This window comes from Schistocerca nitens, chromosome 10 (genome assembly GCF_023898315.1).
Source record: "Schistocerca nitens isolate TAMUIC-IGC-003100 chromosome 10, iqSchNite1.1, whole genome shotgun sequence".
In the NCBI taxonomy this organism is placed as follows: domain Eukaryota; kingdom Metazoa; phylum Arthropoda; class Insecta; order Orthoptera; family Acrididae; genus Schistocerca; species Schistocerca nitens.
In genome coordinates, this window is record NC_064623.1 from 125,103,083 (window position 1) to 125,124,674 (window position 21,592).

The window sequence follows — 21,592 nt, forward strand, 5'->3', positions numbered from 1 at the left end:
ATTGTGTAAACATGTGTCACTGACATAGTAAAATAATTTTTGTTTCTCTGTTAAATAATCAGATAGCTGTGTAATTTATGTGTTAGAGAAATATGGTACCGAAGTGTTAAGTTGTATAAGCAAATACCATATTAGCTAGGGCTCCTTGTGCTTACCAAACACATGGTACACAAAGTAAGCGTGTACCCCCCTGAGGATTAATGTAATTATACCCTCTGGTGTTACAGATTAGAGCAATGGAATGAAATGTATCACGGAAAACCTTCTTTGTAATTCAAAAATCTTTAAAAGTAAATGTCTTAAGTACAAAATTAATCACTCAAATGCGTGTCCTGTAGCGCTAAACTGTGCTCTTGTTGTAAGATAATCTCTGTGGAAGTGTTGTAGTTATCGTCCTACGAAAGCTAAGTTCTACAGAAGTCAATGTACTTACCTCATGATAAACAAAAGTGAAATGCTTTGCGTATAGATATCTTAGTTATTACGCTTATTGCCATGATGAAGAAAGTACTGTGCTGTAACGTATTGTTGTGCTATGGAAAAGGCTGTCTCATTGTAGCTATACCACAAAAGTTACTACTAAAACATGTTTCCCATTCCAGGAGAATTCAGAAAAACAGTGCAGATATAAAACAGATACACTGCAAAAGCAACATTGTAAATTGTCACTCATTAGTAGCATCGTGATTAAATCGTGTAGCTGTCACATAAATTAACCACTATGTCATCTGGTATCTCACAGAAATTACTTTAAATCCAGAATGTATTTTCAAGTAAACCAAAATGTTGCATTAAAGTCTCATTAGCAGTACTGGTAAATGTTCTAAGTATGTGAGCCTTATAGTCATTACATAATCGTGCAACTAACAAGCAAGAATGTACGCACACAATAACACTGTGACGTCTGCTCACTATAACAATGCATTCGTAATTTCTGTTTAAATAAGTTCTCTTGGTTCTTGATTGGATATTTAACTTCAAACATTGTTGCATGGTAACAGTTTCTAAGTATGACAATGCATACTAGAAATGTGAAGTGAAAAGTTTTATGGCAAAGACAAAGTTAAAAAGCAGATTATCTTTCAATAAACGGTTTTACATGTGAAATGTGGTGTAAACCTTTACTCTTCCTAGTAGGCAGAGTTTCAACTTCAACGCAATTATCATGTGGTATACGTCGGATTCTGTAAGGTCCATTGTAAACTAGAAAGAATTTGTGACTCAAGTGTTTCTTCTTATGTGACAATGAATGAGCTTTAATGAGAACTTTCTGACCAATATATAATTTCTGTGGATTTGCTTTACCGTGTAGTTTTCTCCTTTTGTCTGCTGCAGATTTTATATTTTTAAGAGCCAAATCAATTATGTCTTTGTGTCGAAGTTTACGTGTATTCGGGAAAGGTACAAGATCTCTGATTCTGTTCGGTGGTTCTTCATTCTTCAGTACAAGAGTAGGTGGTAAAGCAGTGGAATCATGAGGCATTTCATTCAGCACATTTTGAAATAAGTGTAAATATCTGTCCCAATGCTGATGCTTTCTGTGACAATAAAGTCTACAAAGCTTATTGATTTCTTTCATAATCCGTTCAGACGGGTTACAATGTGGTGAGTACAATGAAATAAAAACAGGTTTTATTTTATGATTCCGAAGCATGCGTGACCAAACAGCAGATCTGAATTGCGGTCCGTTATCTGAAATGACTTTAGCAACGTGGCCAACTTCACGTAAGAAATTTTTAACAAAGGCGTTGGATACAGACCGTCCAGTGGCTTTACGTAACGGAGTGAAAGAAACAAATTTTGAAATAAGTTCAACAGCGACTAGAATGTACGAAAATCCATTCGATGTTGTGACAAGGGGTCCCAAGAGATCAACAGCAGCAAATTCTTTTAATTTAGAAGGAATAATAGGAAACAACGAAGCACGATGTGAGATAGTAGATGGTTTCGCCTTTTGACAAAGTTTACAAGTAGACAAGGCTCTTCGAATTCTCTTTTCCATATTGTTAAAATAACAAGTCGTTCGAATAATATGACAACATTTTCGTGGACCAAAATGTGCGTAGCTGAAATGAATGTACCAAATGAGCTTATTAACAAATTCGTCTGGAATGCAAAGTACCCATAGCTTGTTACCAACGGTGCAGCGTTTGAACAGTATGTTGTTTCTAACCAGGTAATAATGCCGAATCTGAGTGTGCGTCTTTTCATGCCATTTACTTTTGATGTCTTTCCAAATCGGATCTTTATCTTGTTCACGAGCAATGTCCTTTAAAGATGTGGTGATGAAGTTTTCAAAGGCGACTTTCTGAATGTAAAGAATACTGAAATTTTTCTCGAGGTTGCCTTCTGTGTTACTTTTCTCAAGCCCAGCCGGTGCGCGTGACAGTGCGTCCGCAACAATGTTCTCCTTGCCGGGAATGTAGACTATTGTGAAGTGGAATTCTTGCAGAAACAATGCCCAACGTTTTAACCTGTCATGATTTAATTTTGAAGACATAAGAAATTGTAATGCACGATGATTACTGTATACTTTTACGTGCTTACCAGAAAGAAAGAAACGGAATTTGTTAAATGCCCAAACGATAGCTAAAGCTTCTAATTCAGTAACGGAATAACTTTTTTTCAGATTTTGTTAGCACTCGGCTAGCAAAAGCAATGGTTTTCTGAACAGTAGTGTCATTTTCTGTGGCTTCTTGAAATAAATGGGCACCAAGACCGACTTTAGAAGAATCCGTGCTAAGGCAGAAATCTTGTGACAGATCTGGATGAGCTAGTATTGGCGCGTTAAGTAGCGATTCTTTCAAAGAATTGAATTCCAACTGTGCTTGTTCGTCCCAGTTCCAAATAGTATTTTTTCCAGTGAGAGAACAAAGTTTTGGTGTAACTAGAATTTGCATATTCAGAAAACGACGGTAAAAATTTACGAGACCTAGAAAACTGCGGACTTGTTTTTTGTTTTTTTTTTGGATGGAACTGGAGTGGCTCTGATTGCTTCTAACTTTTCAGGATCCGGCTTAATGCCTTCAGAAGAGATGATATGTCCCAAAAACTTCACCTTTGTCCTACCGAATTCAGACTTTTCCAAGTTAACTGTAATTCCATATTCTGCAAAAATACGTAACAAACTGTTGAGGATGCGATTATGTTGTTCCCATGAGGCTTCTGCTATCAGAATATCGTCCACATTTAAGGTGATGTGACGTTTTAAGAACTCAGGTAATATGGAATTTAGCCCGCGAATGAATGCTGCCGAAGAAATGTTCAAACCAAAAGGAAGTTTCCGAAACTGATAACAAACGCCGAAACAAAGGAAAGCTGTGTATTTTCTACATTCTGGATGAAGTTCGATCTGATAAAAGCTGGATATGAGATCAATAGAAGACAACACTTTTACACCATTAAAATTTTGAAGAAGTTCTTCTAACGTTTGCGGCCTGTCTGTTTCAGGAATGATGATAGTATTGATTTGTCTCGAATCTAAGACAAGCCTGATCGATCCATTTTTCTTCTTAACAACATGTAATGGATTGTTGTATGAGCTTACTGCAGGCTCAATAATGCCCTCGTCAAGCATAGATTGTATTTCTGTTCTAACACGGTCCCTATAATGTGCTGGAATTACGTATGGTCTAACACAAAATTTAGTATGCTCACGAACACGAAATTGGTATTGAAATCCCTTGATTGTTCCTGTTTTGTGAGTAAAAACTGTGGAATGTGCTTGTAAAATCTCAAAAAGGTCTTGCCTATCATTGTCATTACAATTCTCAATTGTTTGAATTTTATTCTGAATTAACTCATTAGTATCAAATGCGCCGTCGATATCATCCCTGTCAGTACTTGCAGAGTGATTGTTAGTGTCAAGTTCCGTCGAAAATTCCGAACTGTTGTCTAACAGGAGGTAAATCCGATTAATTTCTTCGTCATGGTTTGAGAGCCAATCTTCAAATTTCAAAGCTATTGACCTACCTTCTTTCTCTAAACTTATTTTAGCATCGTGAAACTTTAAGATTACTTTGTATTCATTCAAAAAGTCTACTCCCAATATAATTTCCGTCGACAATAATGGAACAATAAGAAAGTTCATAGAGAAGCTGTGGCTTTGACAAAAGAATTCTAAGTTGGTTTGTTGGCGTGCATCTACACTTTTTCCAAAGATTGCACCTTGTAATTTAATCTTACGTAACGGAAGTGTGGGACAATCGTTCGATTTGATGCATTTGCTAAAGGCTGTTTCACTAATTACTGAAATGGGACTGCCAGAGTGAAGTACTGCCGTAAATTTTACGTCATTTACTGTAATGTGAATCACAGGATATGCAATGTTGTTATGTTTTACGTCGTGCTCATGGAGTAAGATGTCCCTAATGTCTTCCATTTTTACGTATTTACTAGCTATGGCAGCTGCGTCGTCAGTTTCATTAGTACGTTTTGTGGCTGCCAGCGGTATGAGTCATTGCCTATTGTGTCTTTGTTGGCGCGTGTCGTTATTGGGATTTGGAGACCTAACTTCTACAAATTCACCTTGTCGAAAGGGCTCTGCTCTGTTTGAATCCCACCAGTTCAGATGCAATTCAGCTCTGTCGTTACGATCATATCGTCTGTCGTCATGTCGGTAGATTCCATAGTTTCTTTCTTGTCGGTCACGTGGTGTAGAATTTCTCCCTGAATCGTAACTGCGCGCTGGATCGTTGCGTCTAAAGTTATTCTGTCTCCCTTGATAATAATTATTTTGGTTCCCAAATTGTCTGTTTCTCTGATTGTCTCTGTGATAGTCACTACCGCGGAGAGGTGATATTTCACTGTAATTATTACTGCTCTGCCAACGGTTGTCATACGGGTGGTGTCTGTTTTGATCACGATTTGTGTTGTGAGAATAGCCTTGTCGTGTCCAGTTATTATTTCTTTCATCGCGAAATTGCGACGGATGTGACCTGTAATTGTTGTGTTCCTGTTTTCGCGTTCCGCGATTGTCAGTGTCAATTTCTAATTCTTGTAAGAATCCCTGAAAAGCTTCAATGTCGTATTTGCAACGTCCTGCCAAAATAATATGTCATAAATGTTCAGGTAATTTGATTAAGCAAATGCGGATGAGTTCTGAGGGGCTGTATGGGTTTGACAGGTACTGATTCTTGTGCAACATGTCTTCAAAATATTTCATAAGACTGGAAAATTCAGATTGTTCGAAATGTTTCATCATTATGATGCTATCTTTTACTCGGTCTTGTGTAGCTTGAGACCAATATGCTGAGAGGAAGGCATGGTAAAATTCTCCTTCACTGTGACAATCGTGAATGACCGATCGCATTCTTACAGCTGGTTCATTCTCTAAATAGCCACACATAAATTCTAATCTGTGCTCTAATGACCAGTTGGGAGGAAAACAATGAGAGAATTGATGGAGCCACGCTTGTGGATGAATGTTGCCAGAATTCTTAAATGTTTTAAATTTACGTGTAGTAATGAACAGCTTATAGTCAAAATCATCATGTCGGCGATTCGCATATCGGTCATTGTTACGTCGTTTCAGCGGTTCCATTTTAAATTCGGTGTTCCTTGCCAATTTCTTTCATAATTTCCGAAATGCGCTGTGTTATTATTTTGTGGCTGTTCCGTATTTCTATGTCCCTCTTCCCGTATTGGGGCGTGAGTGTCCTATGAAATACGTAATTCTTGTATTACCTGTGTCAGCTGATCTTGTACTTCCCGGATTTCTCTTTGGTGTTGCGTATTAATTTGATTCTGATTTTGTTTGAATTTCCTAATTTGTTCGCACTCTTCTGTGTCATTAAAGACTACCGGTTTTGTGTCATTCAGATTATCATCTACCTTCGTAGATAAATTATTTAGCTGATCCGAAAGTTCAACTACTTTCACTGATAATGAACTAATTTCCTCCATGTGTCTTTCTACTGAATCCTTTAAGTTTTCCTGGGTTTTTGCAAGTTGCGTAACTGAATCGGTAGATGCAACTAACTGAGTCAGGTCTCATGATTTTCATGAACAATAATTTGCAGTTCTTTTATGGCTGCTTCGTGATTCTGTAATGCATTTTCATGCCGCGAAAAATAGGTTGAAAATGCTCACAAATTTGTGTTTTTACGTCATTACAGGCTTTTTGACATTTCGATTCAATGTTATGAAACTCAGTAGTTAAATCTTCACGTGTTTGTTCAAGTGTGATGTCTAACTTTTGAAGCTTTTGCTGTGTTCGTCTCTGATTTTGTTCCATTGTGTCTAACTGTTACTGTGTTTGTCTCTGATTTTGTTCCATTGTGTGTAACTGTTGCTGTGTTTGTCTCTGATTTTGTGCCATTTGTTGCATTAAATGCAATAATAATGTATTAGTGTCTGGAATGTGTTTCTCTATGCTTTTTGGCAGTGCATTTTCACCGGCAACATTCACGTTTTGACAAGCAGAAAATGTGTCTTGACTCATTTGAGAAAACGGTGAGGACCCAGAACCTGAGTCTACAGTATTTGCAATATTGTGTTCTGTCATTTCGGATTCCTGAGGCGAGCTGTTGCCGACCGATCGATCGATAATGCTTCCCTGTTCACTAATTGTTTCACTGCCTACACCATTATTTGCAGCCCGCTCCATTTCCCTATACACAATTACCAAATTACTACTTTGAACATTAGTTAATTCATTACTCTGCGGCGCTAACACACTGCTTTCGTCTTCACTGTCATTTCTCAGTTTACTTTGAAGCCTAGTATTACGTTTTTCACACGCCATTATTGTCACAATATTTCACACGACAACACAGAAAAGCACAATTTGAAGATTCCCCTTTGAAAAATTATGCAAGACTGTGCTTAAACTGACACACAATATTTTTAGCGCAACGCAATCTGACTTTCAATAATCCCTACAAAAGAATGGCCCTGACTAACATTAACCTATACCTTGCACAAATCACTTACCTCACCAAAAATCTTCGTTACTCGAACTGCTGTAAAACAGCGAGCGCCACTACTGCCAGCTAAATAAAAGATTCAAACTACGGAAGGCACTAACTACTAATGGGTATAGTTAGCAGATGAAAGATTTTAATAGAGAACAAACAATGTATTTACCTTAATAGTGTTGAAAAATCATAATATACATAGCAGTTCATGACATCCAGTCTTACAAATTTCAAAACTCCGCCATTTCTCTCCCCACATCCACGACTGCTGGCGGCTCACCTCCAACTGCGCAACGCTACGCGCTGTTAACATCCAGCTGCCCAACACTACAATGGCAGACAACAATGCAAACTAGCCACAGACTGCACACAGCACAGCCAGTGATTTTCATACAGAGCGCTACGTAAAGTTGCCAATAAGAAAACATAAACAGCCTACTTACACACTGAAGAGCCAAAGGATCTGCTACACCTGCCTAATATCCTGTAGGGCCCCCGCGAGCATGCAGACGTAGAGCAACACGACGTGGCATGGACTCCACTAATGTCGGAAGTAGTGCTGGAGGGAACTGGCACCATGAATTCTGCAGGACTGTCCACAAATGCGTAAGACTACGAGGGGGTGGGGATCTCTTCTGAACAGCGCTTTGTAAGCCATTCCGTATATGCTCAATAATGTTCACGTCTTGGGAGTTAGGTAGGCAGCGGAAGTGTTTAAACTCAGAAGAGTGTTCCTGGAGTCACTCTGTAGCAGTCCTGAATGTGTGGGATGTCGCATTGTCATGCTGGAAATGTCCAAGTGCACAATGTACGTGAATTGGTGCATGTGATCAGACAGGATACTTACGTATCTAGACGTATCAGGGGTCCCATATTACTCGAACTGCTCACATCCCACACCATTACAGAGCCTCTACAAACTTGAACATTCCCCTGCTGATATGCAGGGTCCAGGCATTCATGACGTTGTCTCCATACCTGTATACGTCCATCCCCTCGATACAATTTGAAACGAGACTCGTCCGACGAGGCAAAATCTTCCCAATCATCAACAGTCCAATGTCAATGTTGACGGCCCTAGGCGAGGCGTAAAGCTTTCTGTCGTGCAGTCGTCAAGGGAACACGAGTGAGCCCATATCGATTATGTTTCGTTGAATGGTTCGCACGCTGACACTTGTTGATGGCGCTGCATTGAAATCTGCAGTAATTTGCGAAAGGGCTGCACTTCTGTCACATTGAACGATTATCTTCAGTCTCTTTCTTGCAGGATCTTTCTCCAGCCGCAGCCATGTGATGTTTGACCGGATTCTTGACATTCATTATACACTCGTGAAGTGTCGTACGGGAAAATCGCCAGTTCATCGCTATCTCCCAGATGCTGTGTCTCATCGCTCTTGCGCCGACTATAACACCACGTTCAAACTCACTTAAACCTTGATAATCTGCCACTGTAGCATCACTAACCGATCTAACAATCCTCCAGACACTTGCTGTCTTATGTAGGCGTTGCCGACCGCAACGCCATATCCTGCCTGTTTACACATCTCTCCTTTTGAATACGCATACCTCTACCACTTTCTTTGACACTTCAGTGTGTTCTGACCACTTCTTTCGCAGGCAGTAGCGGTATTCAGAGCAAAAATTATGCGACTTGTTCCATCATGGGCCCACCTGAAGAAGCTCTGCCTTACCGTATTAAGGCCATTATAAGACTGGAGGCAGTGCTACACGGTATGACGGTGATGTCAACTCTCGCCCTCTAATTTTCTGTATGCTGTGCAGTATACGATGTTATAGCCCAAAGCATGAGCTGGTTTCACGTTAAGAAACATCTGACGACATTTTTTTACAGCCAGAAAGGTCATGAATACGAACAGAACTGCGATCGAGATGGGCATGACATGTATTGTAATAGCGATATGTTACCTGCAAGCAAACCGCCTTTCTTCGAAATATGAAACTTTGCTCTCTTTATATTCGTCTGGACGGCCAGTATTTGAGACCACTCGTGCCTTATTGGTTCGCAGGATTCGACAAGTATAAGGGAGGCCTGGACACGGTGCACGACCTGACCGGCCTGTACTCGGTCTACACGAACTGGAGGAGCATCGAGATCATGTTCCACGTCTCCACGCTGCTGCCCTACGAGAAGCACGACCCCCAGAAGGTGAGCCTGCTGCAGCTGACTGCCTCTTTAACTCTCCAAATCACGTTTTTTGCCTTCTTCTCCGTCATCCTCTGGTATTCCTCTTCCCTGTTCATCCGCTGACATCCTCTCTACCGTCGTCTTGCTCCTCATACTTCATCTATCTACCAGTCTCCTGTTCATCATCTTCATCCTCCTCAACCTTTTCATTCACACCCTCTTCATCCTTCTTCGCATTTTCATCTCATCCTTTCCATCCTCCTTCCCATTTTCACCGTCCGCAGCTCGTGGTCGTGCGGTAGCATTCTCGCTTCCCGCGCCCAGATTCCCAGGTTCGATTCCCGGCGGGGTCAGGGATTTTCCCTGCCTCGTGATGACTGGGTGTTGTGTGATGTCCTTATGTTAGTTAGGTTTAAGTAGTTCTAAGTTCTAGGGGACTGATGACCGTAGATGTTAAGTCCCATAGTGCTCAGAGCCATTTGAACCATTTTCACCCTCTTCTTTCTCATCATCCTTTTCATCATTTTTTATCTTAATTTTCCTTGAAACAATCTTGGTCCTCACTACAAGTTCAATTTAGTTACACCCTGTATCCACTGAATCTAATACGTTCGTCATCCTCCTTGCCCTATTCATGCTCCTCGCCTTCTTCATCCATCCTCTTCAACTTCCTTCTCCTTTTCAACAATACTTCCTCATCCTTCTCCGTTATTTCATTCTCGAACCTCCTCCCCTTCTCTTCACTTTCCTCTTCTTCTCTGTTTGCTCCTCTTGATTCCCCAGCTCTTCTTCCATTCCCTTTCTTGTACCTGTACCTCCCTCCCTTCTTTTCTAGTCCGTTTTACCGATTTCCATCTGCGTCCCTCATTTCCCAGTTCTGTCTACCCTTAACAGTGTTTCTGTTTTCATTATCTCCTGTGTGTCCCTTTCTCTGCAACGCTATACAAAGAAAACGTTTATCCAATTGTACAACCCCAGATTTGGAATAAGCTGCCTTATATCCTGTGCTAACTGCCATAGTTTTGACTTTCTATGATATTTGTGCACGACACCACTTGTACGTTGGAGTGGTCCCTACATCAAGGTTACTGTTGATTATTGCCTCACTGTTGTCCAAAGTATCGTTAGGGCCAATTGTGGCGCACTCCAACATGTGCGATGGCCCCTCCTCCTGGAGGTTCGAGTCCTCCCTCGGGCATGTGTGTATGAGTTGTTCTTAGCACAAGTTAGTTTAGGTAGTAAGTCTAGGGACAGAAGACGTAAGCTGTCTGGCCCCTTAGGAATTCACACACATTTTTCAACATGTGCGAGAAGCAGAGTATCCATTTCACAAAGAAATTGTACACGAGACAGAAGCATGTTATAACACCATGGCAGTTCCATTATAAACGTACGGTCCTGATATGTGGACCATAATCAAATAGTCAACCTGTGGAAACAAAATTCGTGTAGAAAACTGTTGAAAATGTTTCTCCCACCAGACATCCCAGACAGGAACGTAAGTCAAGAGACCGCGAAATCTGGTTGGTTACAACGTAGATCACGAATGGGAGAAGGAAAAATTCCTAAATTAATAAAAATATATCGACCTGTTGCGAAATGATAAGTAGGCAAACACGCCAGTTATGAAGCAACCGACGAAGCTAGATCTGTCTGAAAATCCAATACTTGATTGAAGGTAGTTGCATTCAAAGTCACCACCATAGAATAATTAATTAGAAATTGTTTTCGTTTCGTTCCCATATCGTGTGGCTACCCATCTTTTAGGTTTAACTTCAGGCGTGGCAGACACTGAAGGCTTTAACGAGAAGTTGTCTTAGTTTTTGGCAAATGTCGCTGGTTGTGCGGCTGTGGTCTGAAAAACTGTTCCGTTCCTGACGTTTCGTCCAGGGATGCATTGGGCGTCGTCAGAGATGGTCGTGATATCACTGAGTCTTGCCGACTCATTCTCATTCCTTTCATTGGCAAGAGTGTAGCGAATGAGGAGCACCCCAGACCTCTGGCTATGTCCAACGCAGCTCTGGACGAAATGTCAGTAAACGAAAAAGTTTCATGGACCACGACCGTACATACCGATAGATTCATCGGCAACTAAGGCACTGTCACATGGGAATCGCTTCCTTCCGGATTGCTTCTTGTTCGCTTTCTGACAACAGGAATATTGGGTAGCATATGTGATGGTATAAGCTAGGAGGTCTATTCCTGGCACCACATGCGATGTTACAAGTTGGTATTTGCATTACAGTGAGTATAGTGCTGTTGGTTGGTTGGTTTGTTGGGGGAAGGAGACCAGACAGCGAGGTCATCGGTCTCATCAGATTAGGGAAGGATGGGGAAGGAAGTCGGCCGTGCCCTTTGAAAGGAACCATCCCGGCATTTGCCTGGAGCGTTTTAGGGAAATCACGGAAAACCTAAATCAGGATGGCCGGACGCGGGATTGAACCGTCGTCCTCCCGAATGCGAGTCCAGTGTCTAACCACTGCGCCACCTCGCTCGGTGGGCTGTTTCTGAGCTGTGGTAGAGCCTTCGGAATCCAGCGGACCGAGATCTGATTAATAATGCTCTAGCACAATTGTTTTCCAACCTGTACTTCAGACTGTGCTTTGTCACACGACAGATAAACTCAACACTCTCGTCCTAGCAGGAATTGATTAAAGGCCAAAGTCGCTCAACCCGGAACACATAAAGAGAAGACAAGACTGTATTTCATTACTATAATCACTCCCTAATTCAAACACAGTACTGTTTTGCCCTCTTGAACTCCTAAACTAACCGTTTACACTCAGATAATTGTACCACAAACTGATCTTTCAGGGTGAGACTCCAGCACTGATAGAGCAAGCTAATGGTTGTACAACTTATGACCAATGTTACATACCCTGTTTCGGACCTATTGATGACAAAACCTTAAGACGTCCACCGATCATGAGGTCCGGGAACAAGTGTCATTTTCTGATGTTTCGCGTCTTTAGTCAGGCTCGCAAGTGTCAGCCGGTCAGGATCCGGTACATCTCCACACGCTACGTTATAATTTATATTTTTATGTTAACAGTGACTTCGTAACCATAATAAATTCCCCCAGATGACATAATGGACGATAGACACCCTTTGCTGTACAGGATGCAACTTAATTCCCTTTACATACTTTGAGGACTTGTAGTGAGAACCAATTCTGTTACATTTAACGTAGGAAGTCACGTCCCACTGGCCGCAACATACCACAACACGCGTTGCTCTCTGACACCTGCTGCTTGTCGTCTTACTTACAAGGAGGACTCGACATGACGATCATCGACGTCAATACAGATGCTGTATCCTCATTGCGAATATCGGTACACGGGATCACTATAGTCCCTGGTAATCCAGCTTCCGCCGCAGCCATAACCTGCGCCAATACGTCTTCCTCAGATACCACAGGGGTCACGTAAACTGGTTTCATTAGATCTCACAGGTAGTACTGTTGTAAATTCAAGTCGGAGGAACGTGCTGGCCTAGCAGTCAAAAACATGGCTCTGAGCACTATGGGACGTAACTTCTGAGGTCATCAGTCCCCTAGAACGTAGAACTACTTAAACCTATCTAACCTAAGGACATCACACACATGCATGCCCGAGGCAGGATTCGAACCTGCGACCGTTATAGTCGCGCGGTTCCAGACTGTAGCGCCTAGAACCGCTCGGCCGCCCCGGCCGGCCGTCTGTTAAGACCCTTTTCCTCTGGAACAGTACCACATATTAAATTCAAATTTATGTCACATACTGAGGTTTGTGGTCCATTGGCGGCGTAAAAATTGTTAGCCTCTAAGTCGATGCAGTCAAAAGATACGACCATTTATGTCAAATATTTTGATACTCGAAAACCCACTCATCAAAATCTTTAGAGTGCTTCCCGTTGACCTAAAATTGTGAAATTTGGCAAGAAGCAAGGTTTCACAGTACAAGTAAAGGAAAAAACCGAAAAACTGTAAATTTGTAATCATATAACACAAAAAAATATATTTTTTGTCATTTCTTATCCGACTGTCTGTCCGTCTTTTAAGACCTCTTTCCTCCAGAACAAGTGCGCGTATCATGTTCAAATTTATTTCACGTACTGCAGTCTATGATCCCCTGGCAATAAAAAATTTTAAGCTTCTAAGTCAATTCAATCGAAATATTCGGTCTTTTTGTCACATATTTTGATACTCGCAAACTTCCTCATCAAAATTATAGGGTACTTCCTGTTCACGTAGAATCATGAAATTCGGCAGGAAGCAAGGTTTCAGAGAACAATTAAAGTAAAAAGTCTGCAACTTGTGAAACTGTAATTATATCACGCAAAAAATATCATTTGTCATTTGAACATACGTTGCATTCATCATGTGTCAGAAGCACAATAAACGAACACTGCTTCACGCGAACATAACATGTAAGTATGAGATAAAGTACCACCACAGCTGTATCTTGAGAATGTCTTTATTCTGTCACACGACTAGGTTCGGCGGCACATTATCGCCATCCTCAGGCATTACCACTGTCAAACGCGTATCTGGTTCCGTAGACTCCTGACAGAAGTTAGCCCACGTATGCTAGTAACAAGGAGCGCACAGTAAATACGCCAAGGAAATCAAATACTCTTTTGGCAGTGGTGGCTCCTCAGGAAGGCGGTAACGTGCCGTTGAAACTAGTAGTGTGATAGAATAAAGACGAAGCGGTACTTTTTCTCATATATGCACTATGTGATCGAAAGTATCCGGACACGCCCAAAAATATACGTTTTTTCATATTAGGTGCATTGCGCTGCCACCTATTGCCAGGTACTCCATATCAGCGACCTCAGTGGTCATTAGACATGGTGAGAGAGCTGAATGGGGCGATCCGCGGAACTCACGGACTTGGAACGTGATCAGGTGATTGGATGTCACTCGTGTCATACGTGTGTACGCGAGATTTCCACACTCCTAAACGTCCCTAGGGCCACTGTTTGCAAGGCAATATTGAAGTGGAAACGTACAGCACAAAAGCGTACAGGCCGACCTCGTCTGTTGACTGACAGAGACCACCGAGAATTGAAGAGGGTCGTAATGTGTAATAGGCAGACATGTATCCAGACCATCACACAGGAATTCCAAACTGCATCAGGATCCACAGCAAGTACTACGACAGTTAGGCGGGAGGTGAGAAAACTTGGATTTCATGGTTGAGCGGCTGCTCATAAGCCACACATCACGACGGTAAATGGCAAACGACGCCTCGCTTGGTGTAAGGAGCGTAAACATTGGACGATTAGACAGTGGAAAAACGATGGCAGGGTGTGGGTATGGTGAATGCTTGGTGTACGTCATCTGCCACCGTGTGTAGTGCCAAAAGTAAAATTCGGAGGCGGTGGTGTGATGGTGTGGTCGTGTTTTTCATGGAGGGGGCCTACACCCCTTGTTGTTTGGCGTGGCACTATCATAGCACAGGCATACATTGACGTTTTAAGCATCTTGTTGCTTCCCACTGTTGAAGAGCATTTCGGGGATGGCGATTGCATCTTTCAACGCTATCGAACACCTGTTCATAATGCACGGCATGTGGCGGAGTGGCTACACGACAATAACATACCTGCAATTGACTGGCCTGCACAGAGTCCTGACCTGAATCCTATACAACACCCTTGGGATGCTTTGGAACGTCGACTTCGTGCCAGGCCTCACCGACCGACATCGATACCTCTCCTCAGTGCAGCACTCTTTGCAGAATGGGCTGCCACTCCCCAAGAAACCTTCCAGCACCTGATTTAACGTATGCCTGCGAGAGAGGAAGCTGTCATCAGGGCTAAGGGTGGACTGACACCATTTGAATTCCAGCATCACCGATGGAGGGCGCCACGAACTTGTAAGTCATTTTCAGCCAGGTGTCCGGATACTTCTGATCACACAGTGTAGCTTCAGCTGAAGTCCCTCGCCCATGCAGTAAGATGGATATCCATAAATTAAAACGCGAGTTGTAGTCATGTTCTAGTACGTAAATAAAAAAATGTTTCATTAGATCTTCTGAGTCTACATATATAAACTGATGTCCCCTGCTCGGTTCATTTTGTACGTCCGGGCCAGTCTGAGGAACTACTCTAGAGATTTTGATGTGTTCTTGAAATCCCGGGACCAGTATCTTGCCAGTATCGATATTGATTAACAGTCAAAAATCTTTGAAATTCTCCATTCCCAGGATGGATGATATATACAGGGTGTTACAAAAAGGTACGACCAAAGTTTCAAAAACATTCCTCACACACAAAGAAAGAAAATATGTTATGTGGACATGTGTCCGGAAACGCTTACTTTCCATGTTAGAGCTCATTTTATTACTTCTCTTCAAATCACATTAATCATGGAATGGAAACACACAGCAACAGAACGTACCAGCGTGACTTCAAACACTTTGTTACAGGAATTGTTCAAAATGTACTCCGTTAGCGAGGATACATGCATCTACCCTCCGTCGCATGGAATCCCTGATGCGCTGATGCAGCCCTGGAGAACGGCGTATTGTATCACAGCCGTCCACAATACGAGCACGAAGAGTCTCTACATTTGGTACCGTGGTTGCGTAGACAAGAGCTTTCAAATGCCCCCATAAATGGAAGTTAAGAGTGTTGAGGTCAGGAGAGCGTGGAGGCCACGGAATTGGTCCGCCTCTACCAATCCATCGGTCACCGAATCTGTTGTTGAGAAGCGTACGAACACTTGGACTGAAATGTGCAGGAGCTCCATCGTGCATGAACCAAATGTTGTGTCGTACTTGTAAAGGCACATGTTCTAGCAGCACAGGTAGAGTACCCGTATGAAATCATGATAACGTGCTCCATTGAGCGTAGGTGGAAGAACATGGGGCCCAATCAAGACATCACCAACAATGCCTGCCCAAACGTTCACATAAAATCTGTGTCGATGACGTGATTGCACAATTTCGTGTGGATTCTCGTCAGCCCACGCATGTTCATTTTGAAAATTTAGAATTTGATCACGTTGGAATGAAGCCTCATCCGTAAAGAAAACCGAAATGAGGATTCACACATTGTTGGATGAACCATTCGCAGAAGTGTACCCGTGGAGGCCAATCAGCTGCTGATAGTGCCTGCACACGCTGTACATGGTACGTAAACAACTGGTTCTCCCGTAGCACTCTCCATACAGTGACGTGGTCAACGTTACCTTGTACAGCAGCAACTTCTCTGAAGCTGACATTAGGGTTATCGTCAACTGCACGAAGAATTGCCTCGCCCATTGCAGGTGTTCTCGTCGTTCTAGGTCTTCCCCAGTCGCGAGTCATAGGATGGAATGTTCCGTGCTCCCTAAGACGCCGATCAATTGCTTCGAACGTCTTCCTGTCGGGACACCTTCGTTCTGGAAATCTGTGTCGATACAAACGTACCGCGCCACGGCTATTGCCCCGTGCTAATCCATACATCAAATGGGCATCTGCCAACTCCGCATTTGTAAACATTGCACCGACTGCAAAACCACGTTCGTGATGAACACTAACCTGTTGATGCTACGTACTGATGTGCTTGATGCTAGTACTGTAGAGCAATGAGTCGCATGTCAACACAAGAACCGAAGTCAACATTACCTTCCTTCAATTGGGCCAACTGGCGGTCAATCGAGGAAGTACAGTACATACTGTCGAAACTAAAATGAGCTCTAACATGGAAATTAAGCGTTTCCGGACACATGTCCACATAACATATTTTCTTTATTTGTGTGTGAGGAATGTTTCCTGAAAGTCTGGCCGTACCTTTTTGTAACACCCTGTATACACGTAATTAAGTTCGAATGAGACACTCAGTGCGCGAGACCTGTTCACAGATGGCCAGTTTTTTCTTCATGGTTCGTACGTTGCTTCGTGCCCACAGCTGCAGCGCAAGCGGCACATCGGCAACGACATCGTGTGCGTGGTGTTCCTCGAGGCGGACAACACCAGCTTCAGCCCGGCGTGCATCAAGTCGCACTTCCTGCACACCTTCATCCTGGTGCGCACCAGCCCGCGCATCAAGCGCAAGCCCACCAGATACGAGGTGAGTGTTCACACTACACTAGATGCCTCCCTCAGTCTCTCAAACTTCAGGATTTGACATCTCTCTCTTAAGGGGAGGTTTACTATCTTTGGCCCGAAAATAGCATGTTCTTTGAGAATTTTTTTTCTCGGGATGTGTTATAGATTTCAATGTCAAATCGGGTCAAAATGATTATTGATATTTCCTCTACAAACTGGAATTTGTCGACCGGAAATGTCGAAGAGCAAAGGCGGAAGTGCAGTCGGAATGAAACAAAATTGAGTTGACGTTAGCGAAGTATATAAGATTCTTTAGGAGTTGCATCGCGCTTAAGTTATTTCGACCATAGGAAACTAAATGGCGGCCATTTTAAAAAAATAGGATTTTTTCGTCGATTTTTCGTATTCGTCCGCCAAGTGAAAATATTTATAGTTGATGGATCGAAATAAAAATGGTACAACTCCTAGACAATTTAGTTAGCTTCGTCAGAAACAAAGAATAATGCCAGTCGGTTCAGTAGATTTGAAGTTACCATACCACGCGGTAAAAAAAATGTCATTTCGAGAAAAACGCGTTTGTAGTTTTGACTACATATAAATGCAATATTTAGCAACTTACATTCAATCTGCTATTCCGGGTCCTTAAACTAGTCCTTCCTCTTCCTCACAGAGGGCGTTCTGCTCGATCTGGGCCATCTTGTGCAGCTCAAGAGCCGCTCGTACGGCCGGTGACAAGCGATTTTCGGCCGCTTGAATCCGGTGGTCGTCCGAATGCTTGGCGAACTGCTTCGAATAGAGTCCCAGGGTGACGTCCATCGTTGTCATGGTCTTCAGAATTGCTGAATACGTTTCATTGAAGCTGTTCACTGCCAGGAAAGTCGCAGTCTTCGCACCAGAATGCAAATGCTTGGGGGCTAACTTCCAAACACAAGCGTTCAAACTTTCATTTGAATTTTGTGTGTTTCCTCCCAAGTACCTGGCAATAACTCGTCCACCGAAAGAAAAAAACTAGTGCGTGAAAAAGGCTGTTGTAAGGCAGGTGCAGGTGAATTTTGTGTGTTTCCTCCCAAGTACCTGGCAATAACTCGTCCACCGAAAGAAAAAAACTAGTGCGTGAAAAAGGCTGTTGTAAGGCAGGTGCATTTTTTTGTTCAACCACAATTAACAAACATTTCCGTTCCGTATTCGGAAAAACCGTTTCAGGCGTGAGTTCTAAACACCTTTATGGATCCAAAAATGCAATTTTTTGAACTAAAAGATAGTAAACCTCCCCTTAATGTAGAAGTTTCTTTGAAATTAACGTTCAGTATCTGATTGTTCGTGCCACACTGTCTGGGATGGGCAGAAGGGAAGGAGGAAACGAAATGAAGCTCAACGCGTTGAGAGGTTGTATGATGTGATATCAATGATTAAAATATCGAGTCAAATTTGCGACGCACTTGGTCGTAAGTGCCCACCTTTGTGTAGGACGTTGAACCCCTCACGCCTGTATACATGAGCTGATTTCGTTGTGAAGGGTGTCGTAAAGCTCCCATGAGCCAAGCTGGGCCACAACTGTTGTAATTGGTCCTTGTTATCCATGATAATGCTGCTCGGACAGAACTGATAACAGAACTGGTCTCACACATGTTTTATCGGAGACAGATCTGGGGATCTTGCTGGTCTCGAAAATACAAGGGTGCTTTTATAAGTCCGGTAAATTTCTAATACACTATACAACATTTTTGTTGCACCTTCACGTTTGGTAAGCTCAGTCATTCAAAGGATTTACATAGAATTTCGACAGTATGCAGCGTAAGTTCTTTGTTGACAGTTATCTAAATTGGTCAGTGTGTTGGTTAAAATTGAAAATGGAGAAAACAGAGCTTCTTCGCAGCTGTTAAACATTTTCATTTAAAAGCCTGGACTGCCGTACAAATCAAAAAAGAATTGGATGAGGTTTTTGAAGGGTGTAAATGCCATTTAACTGTACCAGGGGTTTTATTCGACAATCTGGATTTCAGTCTTAGACAATTATCAAGTGTTACAAGTACTAAAAATCATTAGAATTGAGTAGAACACAAGTCATTGTCAAAACATGTATCTTCGGTTATGTAAAACAACTTTTTACAATGGGAGAACATTTGTGCTACGGGCAATTAATATGACTTCTTCAGTTGCTACGGTCGTGGAATTGTGATCTAGTCATCTTTTTTATTCCACAACCGTATCAGGTGAAGAAGCCAAGCTAATTGCCAGCAAATTAACCTATTACACAATTGTTCTCGCATTTACTTTTGATAAATCTGGTTTCTATAACGGAAGATACATGTTTTGACGATGACATGTGTTATATTCAAGTCTAATGAATTATTAATACTTGTAGCAGTTGATAATGGCCTAAAACCGAATTCTAGATTGTGGAATAAAATCTATTGTACAGTTAAATGGCGATTATATCTTTCGAAAAGTTTTCTACGACTGTGGCTCCACACGAAGGTAAAATCAAGAATTGTATCAAGTTCACACTGTCTCTACGCCGTCATTGAAGACCATATATTTTTGGTTTAATGAATTTAAACGTGGCTGGACAGACGCCGTCCAACTGAGGTCATCACATAGGAAAACACTGACAAACTCTATGATATGGTAATGTAAGACCGCCGGATAAAAATTCGAGAGACTGGTAAGGCTGTAAGCATTTCAATTCAACTGAACTTACTGATAATTAGCTATCAAGAACCTGTGTGACAGTTGGATATCGCGATAGTTCACAGTCGACAATAAGTGCATCCGCCACAACATATCAACACAAAGTATGGCGATGTTTAATCGAAAACTGCAAGACTTTTTGCGCTGATTTGTAATTGTTAATAAACCCGCCCATCTCTCTACATATCACAGTCAAAACAGGAGTTAAAACAATGGACAAAGGCTTGTGAAAGTGCAAAGACCATTTTGTCAGCCGGTAAGGTGATGGCCACAGCTTTTTTGGGATTCCGAAAGAATAATCCTCATAGATTGCTTCGGAAAAGGTAGAACCATAACTGGAATCTCTTATGCTTCGTTGTTCGATCGTCTGAAACTTGTCTTGGCTGGAAAGAGACCAAGGTTGGTACACAAAAAATGTGTTCTTTCACCAGCATAATGCACCATCCCTCTCATCAGCGATAAGAATGGCGAAAGTGGTCATCAACCCTACTCACCAGACTTAGCCCCAAATGACTTGTGCCCATTCCCCGACGTGAAACTTATTTTCATGAAATGAGGAAGTAATAGTTGCAGTCAACGTGCGTTTTATAGAGTCTGACAAAACCTATTTTTCCAATGGGATGAGAAGCTGGAGGATCATTGGACTAAGCGTATATGCCCCAAATGCTGCTACGTCGAATCATAAGGTGAGCTGTTCAAGAAACAATCATTTTTTCTTGCCTTTCTTTTAACACACTTATCAAAGCGCACTCGTACTTCTGCATCACCCACACAGTTCATAAAGATACACACGCCACATGTATACGAGCATTACCCTTGTGAAACACGGAGGTACGATACTATCGCATTAGAAGAAACACAGGAGAGTACAGGCTATCCGTGACCAACTGTTGTGCCATCGAGGTCACCTCAATCACGATAGGCCTTGGCTATCCAATATCTCTCCATAACACCAGAAGCAAACGAGCAGTGCGTCCCCAAAACATTGGAAGTAAGGTAAACGCCATGCTCTACAACGATGGTCATCTTGGGTAGTCCAGAACCGCGATTCATCGCTGAACGCAGTTCAGAATCATTCTTCACCAGTTTCCGACCAATGGCGCGGTATGACACAGAAGGTTCCGGGGTACCCATTACTTGTTCTTGCCACACGCAGATGCGAAGTACGAGGGCAGTTCAAAAAGTATTGCAACACATTTTTTTTTCTCGGCCAATTTTGGTTGAAAAAACCGGAAATTTCTTGTGGAATATTTTCAAACATTCCCGCTTCGTCTCGTATAGTTTCATTGACTTCCGACAGGTGGCAGCGCTGTACGGAGCTGTTAAAATGGCGTCTGTAACGGATGTGCGTTGCAAACAACGGGCAGTGATCGAGTTTCTTTTGGCGGAAAACCAGGGCATCTCAGATATTCATAGGCGCTTGCAGAATGTCTACGGTGATCTGGCAGTGGACAAAAGCACGGTGAGTAGTTGGGCAAAGCGTGTGTCATCATCGCCGCAAGGTCAAGCAAGACTGTCTGATCTCCCGCGTGCGGGCCGGCCGTGCACAGCTGTGACTCCTACAATGGCGGAGCGTGCGAACACACTCGTTCAAGATGATCGACGGATCACCATCAAACAACTCAGTGCTCAACTTGACATCTCTGTTGGTAGTGTTGTCACAATTGTTCACCAGTTGGGATATTCAAAGGTTTGTTCCCGCTGGGTCCCTCGTTGTCTAACCGAACACCATAAAGAGCAAAGGAGAACCATCTGTGCGGAATTGCTTGCTCGTCATGTGGCTGATGGTGATAATTTCTTGTCAAAGATTGTTACAGGCGATG

The 21,592-nt window shown here is 42.4% G+C and overlaps 1 protein-coding gene across 1 annotated transcript in view; it reads left to right on the forward strand.

Moving 5' to 3' along the window:
* Positions 1-21,592, forward strand: part of LOC126209927 (rap1 GTPase-activating protein 1-like) — a 195,349-nt gene that overhangs the window by 153,899 nt on the left and 19,858 nt on the right. Inside the window, exons 3-4 of the mRNA XM_049939045.1 lie at positions 8,945-9,084; positions 16,939-17,100. Coding sequence (XP_049795002.1) covers positions 8,945-9,084; positions 16,939-17,100 — 302 coding nt within the window. The remainder of the gene's footprint in view (positions 1-8,944; positions 9,085-16,938; positions 17,101-21,592) is intronic.